Source organism: Rutidosis leptorrhynchoides, chromosome 10 (genome assembly GCF_046630445.1).
Source record: "Rutidosis leptorrhynchoides isolate AG116_Rl617_1_P2 chromosome 10, CSIRO_AGI_Rlap_v1, whole genome shotgun sequence".
NCBI classification, from domain to species: domain Eukaryota; kingdom Viridiplantae; phylum Streptophyta; class Magnoliopsida; order Asterales; family Asteraceae; genus Rutidosis; species Rutidosis leptorrhynchoides.
In genome coordinates, this window is record NC_092342.1 from 53653568 (window position 1) to 53671341 (window position 17774).

The 17774-nt window shown below is 36.7% G+C and overlaps 1 protein-coding gene across 7 annotated transcripts; it reads left to right on the forward strand.

Moving 5' to 3' along the window:
- The first annotated feature begins 14214 nt into the window (after positions 1 to 14214).
- Positions 14215 to 16952, forward strand: LOC139872883 (uncharacterized). 7 transcript variants are annotated; one of them, XR_011767196.1, is made up of 7 exons: positions 14215 to 14445; positions 15445 to 15637; positions 15901 to 15941; positions 16047 to 16181; positions 16344 to 16379; positions 16641 to 16701; positions 16818 to 16952. XR_011767196.1 is itself a non-coding variant. In XM_071860812.1 (7 exons), the coding sequence occupies exons 1-4, from the start codon at positions 14972 to 14974 to the stop codon at positions 16115 to 16117; spliced, it is 360 nt and encodes a 119-aa protein (XP_071716913.1). In that variant the 5' UTR covers positions 14566 to 14971; the 3' UTR covers positions 16118 to 16181; positions 16344 to 16379; positions 16641 to 16701; positions 16818 to 16952. The 7 variants fall into 7 exon arrangements, 3 of the variants coding, with proteins under 3 accessions (XP_071716913.1, XP_071716917.1, XP_071716914.1); XR_011767194.1 differs by having other exon boundaries at positions 14215 to 14433; positions 14841 to 15637; XR_011767195.1 differs by having other exon boundaries at positions 14215 to 14433.
- The last annotated feature ends 822 nt before the right edge of the window (positions 16953 to 17774 follow it).

A 17774-nucleotide genomic window follows, 5' to 3' on the forward strand; every position in this document is an offset into this window, starting at 1 on the left:
GGTTACTTTCGTTAAGGGGTAATTCTAATTTCGATTATGCGGTGTCGTTATCACGAGGTTGGTATGGTGGTTTAATATCGTTATGGGACCCGAATGCCTTTGCAAAAAGTGATATTTGGTGCGATGTAAATTATGTCATTGTTAATGGAAAGTGGTTACGGGAGAATATGGAGGTGTTTATGATTAATGTCTATGCTCCTCAATCAGTCGCGGATAAAATGGTGTTATGGAACAAACTTTCACACTTTATTACTACACATCCGGGTGACTACATTTTAATGGATGATTGGAACGCGGTTAGAAAAAGAGATGAAAGATGTGGTACTAATTTTTGTTCTTATGACGTACAAGTTTCAATGATTTTATTGACTCAAATTCTCTTTATGACGTCCCCCTTGTAGGATTACAACATATGTGGCGAAATAAAGCGGGTAACAAACTCAGTAAACTTGATAGATTTTTTGTTACTAATAAGTTTTTGTTTGTTGTTGATGATTTGAAAGGTTCCGTGTAGTCTCGTGGGCATTCTGATCATTCCCCGATATTATTGTTCCAAGATAAAGTCGATTTTGGACCGTCATATTTTAAGATTTATGAGTCATGGTTTTCCCGACCTGATTTTGATGCAACTGTTCGCTCAACTTGGGCGGAGATCTCGGCCACCGATAACATAGATATAGTTGCTAAGTTCCAAAATCTCAAGTCATATTTGAGGAAGTGGATACATACTGCAAGATCAACCGAAGCCATTAGGCTCTCTGATTTATCTAATCAAATTAATAATTATGATGGTATCATTGATACAGGGCAAGCGGATGAATCGTTAGACAATTTGAGAAATAATTTATGTGTGGAACGTGATGATTTAACAAAATTATTAACCATTGATTCTATTCAAAAAGCTAGAATTAAATGGGATGTTGAAGGGGATGAAAATTCGAAATTTTTTAATTGTTCTTTAAAACATAAACGTGGTGCTCAACATATAAAAGGTTTGATGGTTGATGGCTCGTGGATTATGGACCCGTTGTTGATAAAAAATCAGTTTCATGATTTTTTTTTAGAGACAAATTTGATATTCATGATACGGAGGCTGAATTTGTTAATGTTGTTCCTCGGTACAAACTAAGCATTGATGAAGCCAATTTTCTTGAAAGAGATGTAGACGATGCTGAAATTAAACGAGCGGTTTGGGATTATGGTAGCTCAAAAGCTCCCAGGCCGGATGGTATATTGTTTCGTTTCATAAAACATTTTTGGGATTTATTCGAGGTTGATATTTGTAGGGACGTGCGTATGTATTTCATGACTTGTGTTATGCCCATTGGTGCTAAATCAGCTTTTTTCGCTTATCCCGAAAGTTCATAATCCGGTACTCATAACGGAATTTCGACCGATTTCGCTTGTTAGTTTTTTCTACAATATTTTTACGAAGATTTTGACGAATCGATTACTTCTTGTCATTGACAAATTAATTAGTCCCACTCTGTAACGATCCCAAATCCATGTACCAAAAACGAAGCACAATTTTTTTTTATAAGTTAGGTCACATTAAACATCCACTTTACATAAACCATTCCAAATAGTTTTAACCGAAAACGCGTTATCAAAATGACACGTTCAACATTTTAATATGACTCTTGGTACGCAAATGACATATTACAAAGGCATTTGCAATAATAATCTAATTACACACACACAGGTTAATACTCAATAACCCAACCCGATACCAAGAGCATAATCCCGGGGACTACCAAATCCCCAATCCGCGTCCAAATGTCCAAAAGCTAATCCTCCAAGCTTAAGCAACGCCTACCAACCCTAGTCTAGCAACTAGGCAACTCCGCATCAACAATACATATAAAAAGGTAAACAACGAGAGGGGTAAGCATAAAGCTTAGTGAATGCAATAATTATACATATACATATATAATCTACTTACTTGCATACACTTATACAAATACCGCATACGAGCTAGCAACTCAACAACCATGCAATCACAATGCATACTAAAGTATCTGCAATTCACAATAACCTAGCATCACCAATAGCATATAGTTCACAATATAATATGCTAAAACTACAACACATAACCATGGTTAACCAATCTTACAAAGGAATGGTACTCGAATTTCCCATCGATGTTCATAACAACCGTTAGTGTACAACGACATATATCACTAACCCTTGGGCGGAACGACAACACATATCCGTTCATAACAACCGTTAGTGTACAACGACATATCCGTTCATAATAACCGTTAGTGTACAAAGACATATATCCCTAACTTGTGGGTGGAACGACAACACATATCCGTTCATAACAACCGTTAGTGTACAACGACATATAACACATATCCGTTCATAACAACCGTTAGTGTACAACGACATATATCACTAACTCGTGGGTGGAACGACAACACATATCCGTTCATAACAACCGTTAGTGTACAACGACATATATCACTAACTCCTGGGTGGTATGGACAACACATATCCTAACTACACAAATAAATACATTATATACATACACGTTTAATTATTCCACTCACCTTGAAATGCCCGCACAAGTCATGTATGTAATTCGCATCCAAACGCAACCGAGCAAGCTTTTACCACCACTACCAAAATGTAGTTAGGAACGAGATGAACAACTTTAACACTTGAGGTTCGACCCGAAACACTCTTCTTCTTCTCCAAATGGAGCTTTCTCTCTCTAAACTTTCTCCTCTCTCTCTAGGGTTGAAGATGAGAGTGTTTGGTGTGTGAATGAGGATAAGATTGATCCTTGAATCAGTCTTATGGCTCTAAAACCGTCCATATGTGAAATTACCGAAACACCCCCAAAAGATCCCATTAAAACAGGTTAAAAATGTCAATACAGCGACAATTGTCACGTTTCGCGACACCATGTCGCGTTTCGCGACACCAGGACGCGACAAGAGCTACTAGAACGCGATATAATGATCAGGTCTTAAATAAATTAGCCGTCGCATTTTGATCATGTTTGTCGCGGATCGCGACAACCCGAAACGCGATACTCTTGCTTTAAACGCGATAATACCAGCTCTTAGAAGTTCGGGGACTGAAATTGACAGATTCTGATTCTGATGTAAATTCTGAAAATGCATAAGTGTTAGCATGACTTTTAGTGGCGCTTTCTGATGCACACATTTACTAACACTTTCAGGAACATTTTCTGATGCACAAAATTCAGGATTTTACAACTCTCCCCCACTTAAACTGGATCACGTCCGCGTGATCTCCGTTACTTAATCAACCGGACTCGCACTCTGTGGCCCTCCGACACACCTCTAAACTCGATGTCCATAACAATTTCCAATAACCCGTACATACAATAGGGACCATGCCCTACGATCCTACGAAATACAACCAGGCTCGACATCCTTAATATCTTCCGTAAATTCGAAGATTTCTCCACACGCTAATAATCACTAGCGTGCATTACCACAACCAGCGGTATCTCATACACTCAACGTCAAAATACGGAAAACACCATTATCCCTTCAAGTTCTCTCGACTAAATCTCGCAACAAGCTGCATCCATAACTATATCACCCAACGCGATCTACTAGGTCCACTACACCGTGAACCAAGTCTTGCATTAATCCAAATCGGGAAGGGTCCATGCCTCATTAAAAACTTCGTACCTCGTCGGTTCATGAACACATCACTCAACCGGTCAATCACGAATGTTCTCTGAATCGAGAACCAACTTCCCCTGTCACCACCATCGGGTTATTCCTTCAACGAAGAAATTTCGGTATCCCGAAATAATCATACTGAGAACACAACTTTCCCATTAATCGATTCGCACACCATCATAAGTCTCTGAATTAATCCAGGACAGCAATAATACACCACGCTCTAAATAATACATCGGCACTCGACACAGGGTTTCTCCTCTAGATCCTCCAACACATCCTTACAATTACGACTTCCTAGTACTAGCATAAAAACTATTCGTGTACTAGAATCCCGTCAACAACGAATTATCATCATGACAATTTGCGATTTGCCACACAACCCACAAAAATATTCACCCATGCAGGGTGAATCCTCCTACCTAGACCGTCCATTAAGGATAGCCTCGACATTTAGATGCAACTAACGGGTCACATCACTAGGGAACACACCTCGCAAATAGACAGCATCCGCGTGTCTCGATGTGAGACAATCGGAACCGGCACTCTCCGCTTCACAATCATTCATGAAGTGGAATAATCCACTGGCAATTTCCACGAACACGTTTCCCGACAGGGAAAATACTGTATCCTTCGCGATATCGAACTCGTACCCATTCAATAATACTATCTGAGTTTCACGACAACCCAAATCTTCACTATGAGAGCACCTACAACGACATCTTCATTCTCTAACTTCCGTGATCAACTTCACACTTGGTCTCATACCGCACTTGGTACTGTACGACCACCTTACACAAGAAGACTTACGCTTCACTTGATCTAACACCACCGGAGCTCCCTCGGGCGGCAGTAAAACTCCCCCACTTAGGAGTCAACTCCACATTCTCACCGTCGAGATGATAACATCCCGCGGAATTGTCATTCCACGACACACATGATCATTCTCATCGTTGGTCATACACACTAAATCACCGCAAATTTACCTTAGGCTATCAGAGCCGTCATATACAATCACTTAAGATGTCGTTTACGCAACGACATCGCACCTTCATACCATAATTCACAATTAACATCCCTTCATCGTTCACAAGGCGAACTCCACCAAAAGTCCCACATACGCCTCTAAGCCTAGGCATATGCCACTTCACTTAATCAGTCATGCATCTCAGTCGAGATCACCCGACCTTCCACGCAACGAACCTTTATCAACAATTGCTCACTCTCCTAGAGAAGAGTGACCAATCTGACATAACAATTGCATTGACCGCAATATCAACGCTTCATCATAACCCTCGACCTACTCGACCGTTAAGTCCATCACCGACTCACCGGTCATCCTTACCCGTCTATCACTTAAGAGCAACAAGATTTGCTCATCCGTCACTTCATAAGAAGTATTTACCGCAATGCTCTTAAACTTCGACTTTCGCAACCGTCAAATTACTATCACTCGTCGATCATTATTATAATCTCTGATGCTTCCAAGGGTATCTCATGGGCACCCTAAGCACAAAGTGATCACACCATCACCAGAGTTGAACATCACATTAGCAGGTATAACGGGGCACCTGACGCCGTGTCATGCAGACTCCCACCGCATTCTACCGAGATTTAGAAACTCGACCTTTGGGTTTCATACACCCGGTGTCACCCATTTCTCCACAATAATGACCCGAAGTGATTCCTACCCGACAACCTTACGGTTTATTGTCTTATCGAAAGTTCCTAACGATCACACGCTACCCGGAATTTCCACAAGGCCAAACGATATAGCCTCATGAAACCTTTCATCTAACACTAAAGAGATGCTTGGAAACACCAAGTCTTACACCCTCCCACAGATCGACACAACCACAACTACATGGGATATTCCGTTAGGAATGTTCCCCAATAATCCACAACACACCTACGCAACCATTGTCATATGGGTCCTACTCACATGAGTTTAACGACCCGAAGACTCCTTGATTCGCCAATTTCAAGGCAACCCACAACTAGAATCCTTACACGATTCTCTAACCACACACTCTACCAAGTGTAACCCAATTCTACAATCATTAGACTCGTTACATCCCATTACGGAATTTAAGTCCTCGACGCACACACGCACACATTAATCGATCATCCAAGTTACGATGGGTGACTACAACCAATCATAATCTCAACAATGCACCCACTACTTAGGGGGACTAAGCACACACTAAACTCGTGAGTTTGCTCATTCACCTTAACTAACCGAATTCACCGTAACACTTCCCGACTCGTAATGAACCCGATGTGACTACAAGCACATCACCTGAGGCAACTATATCCTATGAACCAATAAAAGATTCCTTATTTATCCCGAATCTACCCCGACCATGCTACGTTTCCTCCGTTCGGTACTCGTCATGTCATGCTTGGTGTCAAGATACACGGTTATAATAATGGTGATTAGTCACTATTATAATTGCGTACCTTACCATTTCTACATGGTCACACAAAGTACTTTACCCGGACTAACGCAACATTCACACAAAACAACACGCGATAACTCCAAGTACCCGAATGACCAAAGTCCTTACCGTGAACTTGATCATTCAAAACCGCCAAACATCTGAATTTCTCCAATAGATTCGTCTCTAGGACACCGCTACAATAGATACATGTATTTGCACTAATATACAATATAATAACAATTATACACAAGTACTCCGCAACAACAAGTCAACCTACAACCTAGGTGACTATCACTAAAGCAACGTACAAGTTCGCCTACTTACATTAGGCAATAGCTATATAAGGCACTAATTTACACAAGGCCCCACAAAATCACACGTTGGACAAACACAAGTCCTAGTTAGTCACCTACTCTAAGGCGCGAACAAATCTTAATCTGAACCGTATTCTTAAAAGTCCCACAAATAATGCACAACCGTCAATAAGTCTAAGACTAGGCACCTATTCCAAGGTCACCTAATTCCCCTAGACTATGCTCTGATACCACTTGTAACGACCCCAAATCCATGTACCAAAAACGAAGCACATTTTTTCTTTATAAGTTAGGTCCCATTAAACATCCACTTTACATAAACCATTCCAAATAGTTTTAACCGAAAACTCGTTATCAAAATGACACGTTCAACATTTTAATATGACTCTTGGTATGCAAATGACATATTACAAAAGCATTTGCAATAATAATCCAATTACACACACACGAGTTAATACTCAATAACCCAACCCGATACCAAGAGCATAATCCCGGAGACTACCAAATCCCCAATCCGCGTCCAAATGTCCAAAAGTTAATCCTCCAAGCTTAAGCAATGCCTAGCAACCCTAGTCTAGCAACTAGGCAACTCCGCATCAATAATACCTATAAAAAGGTAAACAACGAGAGGGGTAAGCATAAAGCTTAGTGAATGCAATAATTATACATATACATATATAATCTACTTACTTGCATACACTTACACAAATACCGCATACGAGCTAGCAACTCAACAACCATGCAATCACAATGCATACTAAAGTACCCGCAATTCACAATAAGCTAGCATCACCAATAACATATAGTTCACAATATAATATGCTAAAACTACAACACATAATCATGGTTAACCAATCGTACAAAGGAATGGTACTCGAATTTCCCATCGGTGTTCATAACAACCGTTAGTGTACAACGACATATATCACTAACCCTTGGGCGGAACGACAACACATATCCGTTCATAACAACTGTTAGTGTACAACGACATATATCACTAACTCGTGGGCGGAACGACAACACATATCCGTTCGTAACAATCGTTAGTGTACAACGACATATATCACTAACTCGTGGGTGGAACGACAACACATATCCGTTCATAACAACCGTTAGTGTACAACGACATATATCACTAACTCGTGCGTGGAATGACAACACATATCCGTTTATAACAACCGTTAGTGTACAACGACATATATCACTAAAACCTGGGTGGTATGAACAACACATATCCTAACTGCACAAATAAATACATTATATACATACACGTATAATTATTCCACTCACCTTGAAATGCCCGCACAAGTCATGTATGTAATTCGCATCCAAACGCAACCGAGCAAGCTTTTACCACCACTACCAAAATGTAGTTAGGAACGAGATGAACAACTTTAACACTTGAGGTTCGACCCGAAACACTCTTCTTCTTCTCCAAATGGAGCTTTCTCTCTCTAAACTCTCTCCTCTCTCTCTAGGGTTGAAGATGAGAGTGTTTGGTGTGTGAATGAGGATAAGATTGATCCTTGAATCAGTCTTATGGCACTAAAACCTTCCATATGTGAAATTACCAAAACACCCCTATAAGATCCCATTAAAACGGGTTAAAAATGTCAATACAGCGACAATTGTCGCATTTCGCGACACCATGTCGCTTTTCGCGACACCAGGACGCGACAAGACCTACTAGAACGCGATATAGTGATCAGGTCTCAAATAAATTAGCCGTCGCGTTTTGATCATGTTTGTCGCGGATCGCGACAACCCGAAACGCGATACTCTTGCTTTAAACTCGATAATACCAGCTCTTAGAAGTTCGAGGACTGAAATTGACAGATTCTGATTCTGATGTAAATTCTGAAAATGCATAAGTGTTAGGATGACTTTTAGTGGTGCTTTCTGATGCACACATTTACTGACACTTTCAGGAACATTTTCTGATGCACAAAATTCAGAATCTTACACACTCAGTCCGCTTTCATATCCGGGCGATAGATTCTGGATGGACCCCTAATGCTTAGCGAGATTATTGCATGGTATAAAAAGATGAACAGGAACATGCTCTTGTTTAAGGTAGACTTTGAAAAAGACTACGATTCGGTCAGTTAGAAGTATTTGATGTTCATGCTTAAGTCGCTCAGTTTTGGTGATACATGGTGCGATTGGATTTTTAATTGCCTTCATTCAGCGAAAACTTCGGTGCTTGTTAATGGTAGCCCGACAAGTGAATTCCTCATCAAAAGGGGGCTTCGTCAGGGTGACCCATCAAGCCCTTTTCTTTTCATTATTATTATGGAAGGGTTACATTTAGCCCTTCACTGCGCGAATCAATGTAATCTTATTCGTGGGATTAATGTTGGAAAAGATAACATCCATTTGTCTCATTTTTTGTATGCTGATGATGTTATTATATTTTCTGAATGGAGTACACACGAATTGAACCGAATTTTACTTATTTTGGAAGTATTTTACCTTGCATCGGGTTTACGTATAAATGTAGCCAAATCACATGTGTTTGGCATAGGTGTTACCGAGGAGGAAGTTTGTTCGGTTGCCAATGCTTGCGGGACTAGTGCAGGTACTTTTCCGACTAAATATCTAGGTATTCCTATTGGGTCGAACATGAATTTTATTTCGAACTGGGAATCACTTATAGACAAGTACCGTTCTAAATTATCTTCTTGGAAAGCTTGCCTTATTTCATCCGGCGGACGTCTCACGTTGGTGAAATCAGTTATGGGAAGCCTCGGTATTTATTTGTTATCATTATTTAAATGTCCGGAAAAAGTATTAAATTCTCTTGAGTCTATAAGAGCTAGATTTTTTTGGGGCGGTAGCGAGTCAGATAAAAAGATGTCGTGGGTGAAATGGGATAAAGTTTTGGCTTCGTTTGAATATGGTGGTTTGAATATTGGGAGTTTAAAAGCGTTTAATATTGCACTCGTCCTTAAATGGAAGTGGAGATATCTCACTAAACCCGGCGATCTTTAGGTGAAAATAATTAAATCTATCCAAGGCCAAAGTTTCGATAAGGTTCAAGCTAATTATCCGAGTGTTTGGTCCAACATTGTGTCGACTAGCTTTAAACATATTACCAACAGCAATATTCCGGCTAATCTGTTCAGCTTACAATTCGGTAATGGAGTGAACATTAGTTTTTGGCACGATTTATGGTGCGGGAACGATACTCTAGCTAATCGGTACAATCGTATTTATCACCTGGACGTTAATAAAAATGACTCTATAGCGAATAAATGTAGAAATGGAGTTTGGACCTGGACATGGTCCAGGGAACTTGGGTCAACACAAATTCAGCTATTTAATACGTTGGTCCAGGACATTGATAGTGTCACGTTATCAGACCGAGAAGATTGCTGGTCTTGCTTGATTTCGGTCGATGGTATATACACTGTTAAGAGTGTACGCGATTATATTGACCACAAAATCCTCCCTGTTTCGAATTCTAAGACTTCTTGGTATAAGTTTCTACCTAGAAAAGTCTATGTGTTTCTTTGGAGGTTTAGGCTCGATTCATTATCGGTTCGTTGGAATCTTTCAGCGAAAGGAATCGATATCAACTCTGTTGTTTGCCCCGTTTGTACTAATGGTGTTGAGACTTGTGATCATCTTTTTTTCGGTTGTTCGTTGGCATCTGATCTATGGCGTCTTTTACGGGTGTGGTTAAATTGTGGTTTGCCTCCTTTGACTTCATGGGACACGTTCATTGTTTGGTTAGAGGGGGTTCAATTATCATGTGTTTAAAAGAAGAAAGTGATATCTTCGGTTGTCACTCTGTTATGGGCGTTATGGCGCTTTCGAAACGGCGTTGTTTTTAATGATGCTTTTTGTAATAGAGATAGTCTTTTTCATGTTATTAGATTATTTTCTTTTCGTTGGTTAAAACATAGGGGCAAGTTAGTTTCTAATTGGAACACTTGGCTCTCTATGCCTTTGTAATTTCTCCCTTAGCGCCTTGCTAGGGAGCGTTTTATTAATATAATTATTCTTTGGCCGTAAAAAAAAAAATCATCATTCATGTATCAAAGGGAAAATGTACATGTGAAAATTTTTACATTATAATTTTACGACACATGTTTAATATTTTTAAAATAATTTGAGACATACGTTTTTAAAGCATGCCCTTCAAAAGTGGAGTTTATCAGTTCGATCTCTAAAGTTGAAAAAGTTAATATCTCTCGTCGTCATGAAAATTGACCTGTGATGACTTGAGTTGCTCAGAACATAAGTAGTCGTGAGATTGGTCGGTGTGTAAAAATGGTGAAATACCAAATTCACAAAAGGACTAACAAGTTACCAAATTTAAAAAAAAAAAATAGAATTTGAAATGAAAAGAATTGAAAATTCAGATTCCGTACTTTCAATAGAGATGTGATGTGTAAATAATTATAACTAGAAAAAATTTCAACCGCGCGTTACTGCGGATGTATTCAACGCGCGGTCGAATTTGGATATACGTTGAGTTGTTTGTTGGACGTGTATGTATATGTACGAAATATAGCCCGAAATATTTAGTGTTTTTTTAACGATGTCCGTTTCGCGTATAGTTAGTCGCGTTGTGTTCGTAAAATTATTTCGAGTTGAACGGTCTCGGAAAAATTTAACTCACACCGAGCGACAATATAGGGTCCGTTATTTAATGTTTTTTAACGATGTCCGTTTCACGTATAGTTAGTCCCGTTGAGTCCGTCTGATTTTTTCGAGTTGAACGGTGGTCTTGGAAAAATTAAACTCGGACCGAGCGAGAAGATAGGGCCCGTTAAAAATACGGGTGGAATGATTTTCTTTTATTTTAATAAAATTATATATTTACGTTTTACCCCTAAAAAAGTGGAAACTTGAGGGGCCGTTGTGTAAATTAAGCCGAATTTGAGATGCCGTTTGTAGTGTGAACGCAAACTCAATACGACAATCAAATAAAACTGAAACCACGAGTTTCGCCGTGACTTTTAGTATATGACGAGTTTCGCCGTGTAAATTAATCTAGTTAATAAGGAATTCCATTAACTTTTTATTATTATTTTGAATGATGGTAAACATAGCTTTTAAACTACGTTTAAGCATACTTATAATTATTCTATAAATTATTTTACTGTTCACGTATTTATTTTAATGATAAAAGGGTAGTTTCGCCTTTTATCACTTTTGGTATGTCCGTTTATTATCTAGAAGTCCCCACCGCTCCATTTTGGCTAGTTTAATATCATACTTATTATTTGAAGTTACTATTATTTGGGATGAATGGATCAATTCTTAATCTTGTAACACTCTCAATGATCGTGTTATTCTCCCGCCCAAAACTGTTTGTCGAACATCAAGAATACATTTAATTTTGGATGGTTAGAGTAATTCATAATCTCGAAACATTCTCAATGGCAGGGATGTTAAAAAGACTCGTACTCGATGCGTAAACTCAAAACCTGCCACTTTTGGGCCGAGTTTGGGTCCGGATACTTCCGATCGAGACCATGCATGGGATGGTTTTAATTTCTTTTTCGAATTCGAGTTTGGGGATGTTTTTAGATACAAAGCCTCACCCGACCTATATACTCGACCAGATGGGGATTTAAATTTCAATAATAGCAATAAAAAAATTAATAAAAGTAAATAATATAAGCTACAATGTGATGTTGTAGGAGTGTTCAATATTTATATATAGTTATTTAAACCTAGTACTCCCTCTAATAGCATTATTGAAATAAAAAATAGAAATAGGTGAATAATGAATGAAAATGATTAGCAAATTAATAGTCTATTTTTGACATTTTTAATTTTAAATGTCTTTCTTTTTCAATTTTGACCTTAAATTATTATTTTTGTGGTTATACCAGTAGAAATATTTATATAAATTATCTATTGATGTACATGTAACTTTTAACGAAATATATTTAATAAATAAAAATATTTAAAGTCAGAGTTGAAAAGAAAAACTTGCAAAGTCAAAACATAACTATTAATATGAAACGGACGGAGTGTATTGATGTAAATGTGAATTGCCGAGTCTCCTTTTAATTCTTTGAGTTATCAATTTAGAGTGGTCATGATTTATAAAACTAGTTTTAACCCTAGTGGTGAGTGTGAAAAACTAGATTTTTGATTGTGATGCGACAGTGAAGTTAAATGGTGGTGATTGTTAAATTTAAGTGACTGAAAAGATTTTAAGTAGTGTGATAAAATATGATTGAAAGTTGTTTATAAATTAAATTAATTAATAATATATAAAAAGTAATGATAAATTCTGATTGGCTAAAAGATCCATGACGCGTTCGTTTCTTTCCATCAGATTTGTGACTAACGTTCCACTAGACGTCTTTGATGATGCTCTGTTAGACGAGCCATGAGTGTCAAGAGCTACCACCTTGAATGCCACATAAGTCACGCTCAAAATATAACTCGGCGTTAATATATTAGTCTAAGGATTAGATAATGACGAGCATGACGAACGTGATCTCATCTCAGAATTATTGGACTTATGACTAAAAAAGTCCAACACTAAGATCACAAGAGAATAAATAAAATATAAAATTAAATTAAATTTTAATAGGATATAAATGGGGGATGGTAAGTTAAAATGAAGACGGCTTTGTTAACGATAATTGTTTAGATATACACGATTTCATTTATCATCATTGTTTATGTTTTAATTAAAATTTAATACTCGTTATTTATATGTTAATTACTTAATTAATTAATAGTCTAAGTCTATTACAGTCCTGTTTTGACAATAATATTTTATTTAATACGGAGTATTAATTATTACAATTGAGCAAATTCAAAGTTACAATTCCTCAATAGTAACTTTTTTGTCCTTTTGTGTTTTTTTTTTCATCCCAAACTATTTTCGTCTTTGTTCCAACAACATTTAACCGCCATACTTCCGGCAACACAGCTTTTAGAACCTACCCACATAGCTTTTAGACCTAAAAAAATCTCATAAACCCACTCCAAACTTTGAACGCAAATACTTTCATTTTTCTAGCGAAATAAAAAGACGCCACCTACACAAATTAACTCGCAGCATATTTTCGAACGTACAATTTTTACCAGCAATCGGTCTGAAGCGCACTGCCACACGCCACACACATAGGTCATTGAAAATTTCTCCCACCACATTTTCTGAGTTTTTCCATGTAGCATAGATGTGTTCTTCAGTGGGAACAAAAGATATCAGCGACATAAAAAGGAAAGAAAGAAGAAAAGTCCGGACGTTCGGAGGATACCAGAAGCCGGAACGACGCCGAAAAAATCAGGTTTTAGGCGAGACACACGAGAGAAGTCAAAGTCAACAAAAATGTAGAGACACATAGCAAATATTCAGAAGATATTGTGAATGGTTACATGAGAAGAAAACCGGAGACCAGAGAATCAAATGAAAAAAGGCAAAATGAGATGAGTAGATTTTCAAATAAGATAAGAATAGCGAAGGGAGCACACGTGATGACTTTTTTTAATACTAGCTACATAGATATAGCCCTTGCTCCAATTAAAGACTTTGTATCATTAATAAAATATTTCTTTAATGTGTAACACAAATTACGTTACAATCTCTCTTTTATCTATTATTACAAAATTTTAAATACATCACTATAATTTAAAAAATCCTACATGTAAAAGCCTCCACCTTTGGATTAAAAATAATGCTTTGATCTCAGCCGTAGGAAAAAAACGATACGTGACCTCCTGCTGATATACGTCACGGATGAAATCAATTTACATCTGTATCCCTGATGTAAAATACTCCTTACTCCCTTTTTTCACGATACTGAAAATATATTTGCTGTTCAATAACCGATCAAAATCAAAGAGCCTTACGATGAAACCCTAACCCAATACCAAATCGTTTTCATCTTTTTTTCAGTCTGATTATATCACGATGAAACCTTATTTTTTTAATCAATCCTTCGATGAGTATTAAGTTCTCGAAATCAATCCATCGTCAACAACCTTCGATTCTTATAATGCTTCGATTCATAGAATATTACGATTCAATTCAAGGTATGAAAAAAGGTACCAAAACTTAGATTTTATTGAATGCTTCGATTCATAGAATGTTACGATTCAATTCAAGGTATGAAAAAAGGTACCAAAATTTAGATTTTAGGTTAAACTTTCGTCGTGATACTCAATTTCGTTTATAAGATTTACTGCTATAATTTAAGATTTCAATATGGAAGTTGCATTATATTCGTGGATCTATTATTTCTTGCATACCTCTGTATTTTTTCCCCATTATTTGGTAGGTTTTTGTTGTAAAAAGTGCTCTTCATAAACCAATAAGTTTAATTTTTTTGTTTATCGTATTCATATTGAATTAACATGTGATCTATTATGGGGTTATCCTTGTGTTGATTTGTTTGAAAATTAATACCAAAATTTATTGATTGTGGTTAATTACTTAGCAGGGACCTTATTTACAAGCCAGTTGTATTGGGTAAGAACTGAATCCAAAAGCGACAATTAAATGTTATTTGATCGAATGATCAAGTGTTATTGATTACTTTTGGCACTGTTTTTCGGCTTGTGGTCATCTTTCATGTTTTTGGTGCGTATTCAAATCTATGGACACTCGGCACGAATCTCGCTGCCCTCTTTGTAGACACTCGTATTATCATCTTCTGAGTATTTGTTGGTTGCTTCACTTTTTGCTTCTCAAGATTTATCCTAAAATTTATCTAAAATGGGAAACTCAAATTCTGAGCATCTTATATTCCACAATTACGCTTTTAATTCTTTTTAATAGTTTTTAATATATTTCATGTAAAACTGCATATCTTTATATTCTTTTTGGGCAGTGTTTCATGTATTTAATGTATAATTCCCTCACCATGATTTTAAGGTTAGAATCAATCATTCATTGCATCATTTAAGTTTTGAATAACTTTTGTTTGTTGATATGTACCTTTGAATGCTACATATATCTATATCTTAATGGTTTAAAAAACTCATTTATATGTATACATAAAATGATGCCGTAACAGCTATCATTTGTCTTATTTTTTAATACAGACTCGCATGTGGAAATTTTGGGAAACAGAGATTTTGCGTAATCATGATCCTGGCGATGGTGTTACGATCGACATATGTTTATTAATGTCATTAAATTTGACGCTTTTGACACGGCCAATTTGTCTACGCTCTTGTGCAGATCCATCAAAGTATCGTCTTATGAAGGAGTTATCTTTCGTAAAACATCACATAGGTGCTCTGGTTAACACTCTTGCAATGTTTTACGTTGTAGGAAGCATGTAATTTTTCACAACTACAATCAAGTACTTAGTAACTTAATCACTCTTACTATTTCGTTGATTTATTTAATGCTTCTATTTATCACACTTTCAGTCCATTGCGATTGGCTACTGCGGTTCTTTTTCGTTGATGTTATTACATTTTTATTTTTTTTTGCATTTAATGTGATATTCACTGTATGTTAACGACTTTTTGTATCTGTGGGTGATGTTGCAGGAGCTCATGCTATAACTTATTGGTCTCTGTTTCCCGTGATCGTAAGTATATCTTACCCGTGGTCATTAATCTGCTTATCGACATAAACAATCTACCGAAGATAGGTGTATAATATAAGAAGTCTAAATAACCATCTATTTTTGTAGAGATTATCTTAGCAGTTGGAACAAAGCTCCAAGCCATTGTTACAAGAAATACCTGTTGTGGAAATTTCTGACAACCACTTATGGTTTAATCAGCCTAGATTATTTCTGTATCTTATTCAACTGACCCTCTTTCAGGTATGTATTCAAGTTCAATAAGTTGGCACAATTTGATGTATGTTCAAAGAAACTGTGATTAGTATGCAAATACTAATACTAATAATATTTGGTAGAAAGTAGAATAAATAAATAAAAGTTGTATGCTGAAGTGAACAAGAGATAATTTATTTTCTCTTGCAGAAGTCATTTGAGATGACACACCTCTTTTGATTATGGGTAAGTAGTTTTATACTATTATTAATCATTCTAACACATTGTTAATGATGTTTTATAGAAATCACTTGTGATGTTTTTGTACTTGAAGTATGACTGTATGAGTTTGGACTTGATACTTGTTTTTACGAAAATCCTATTCTAAATATGGTAGTTATTGCCTTTCAAAAAAAAATATGGTAGTCATTATAGGGTAAGTTTCAAATTCATTTCTTAAGATTAAATTACTATAACATTGTCTTAATACTTATATTAATTTTACAGAATACTTGAACAAGGCTTATGCAGCTACGCTATACTTCCATTCTACGCTCTTGTTACTCGGGTACTTTCAGCTCGTAACATTCATCAATAAAAGCATCAAAACTAATAATACAATTGCATACTTACCATTATAATTACCTCATTGTTATGTTCCCTGCAAAATTTCTCAATATTTAGATAGAGTCAACAATGAAGCAGTCTATATTTGATGATCACGCATCAAAAGCTCTCAAAAGTTGGCATGAAGATGTGAAAAAAGGACAAAAGTATTAAATCAAAGACGTTGAGGCATCCAGTAGTACCACCAGTAGAAATGAGGATGCTTAGATGGACGTGTGGTAAGACCATGATGCTAGATATGATACCAAATGGAGTTTTTAGGGAGAAATTGGAAGTTGGAAACATCACCAACAAACTTAGGGAAGGACGACTTAGATGGTTTGGGCATGTTAGGAGGCGCCCACTTTTAGCCCCAGTTAGGAGAGTCGAGACCCTCGCCGTTGGCGGCGTAAGGAGAAGGGGTAGACCTAGACGTAGGATGGAGGATAGATTGAAGCTTGACATGAAAGAGCTCCTACTGACGGAGGACATGACTTCTGATAGGAGCCTGTGGAGGAGTAGAATTAGAATTATTGAGTAGGTTTTTTTTTTTTTTTTTTTTTTTTTTTCATTGTGTTAGTTACTTTTATTATACAACTACATATATAACTATAACCAGATATTCAATAACCACACTATTTATACCCCTCTACATGGTTTATATGCCTTTGTATCTATGTATATGTTTTTAGGCTATATATATGTACCGATGTATATGTTTGTATCTATATATATATGTATCTATGTATTTAAGTGCATGTATTGGTGTATGTAGGTTTGTCTGTCTTGTATCTGTACCTAGGTATATATATCTACGAATGTATCTATATGTATTTATGTTTAAGCATGAGTGTTTTTTTTTTTTTTTTTTTTTTTTTTTTTTTTTTTTTTTTCATGTTTTCGTGTGGTATATATATATCGATGTGTGTGTCTGTGTGGGTGCGTATATGTATATGTATATGTATATGTATATATCTTGTTTGTCTGTATGTCTACCTAAAACTAAATGGTTATGTGCACTATTTTATTCATGCT

Excerpts from the sequence above, each read along its gene's own strand:
- LOC139872883 (XM_071860812.1), top strand. Across the intron at positions 15,684-15,900 it reads TTTTACGTTGTAGGAAGCAT|GAGCTCATGCTATAACTTAT; the intron begins GTAATTTTTCAC and ends GTGATGTTGCAG. Across the intron at positions 15,942-16,046 it reads GGTCTCTGTTTCCCGTGATC|AGATTATCTTAGCAGTTGGA; the intron begins GTAAGTATATCT and ends CTATTTTTGTAG.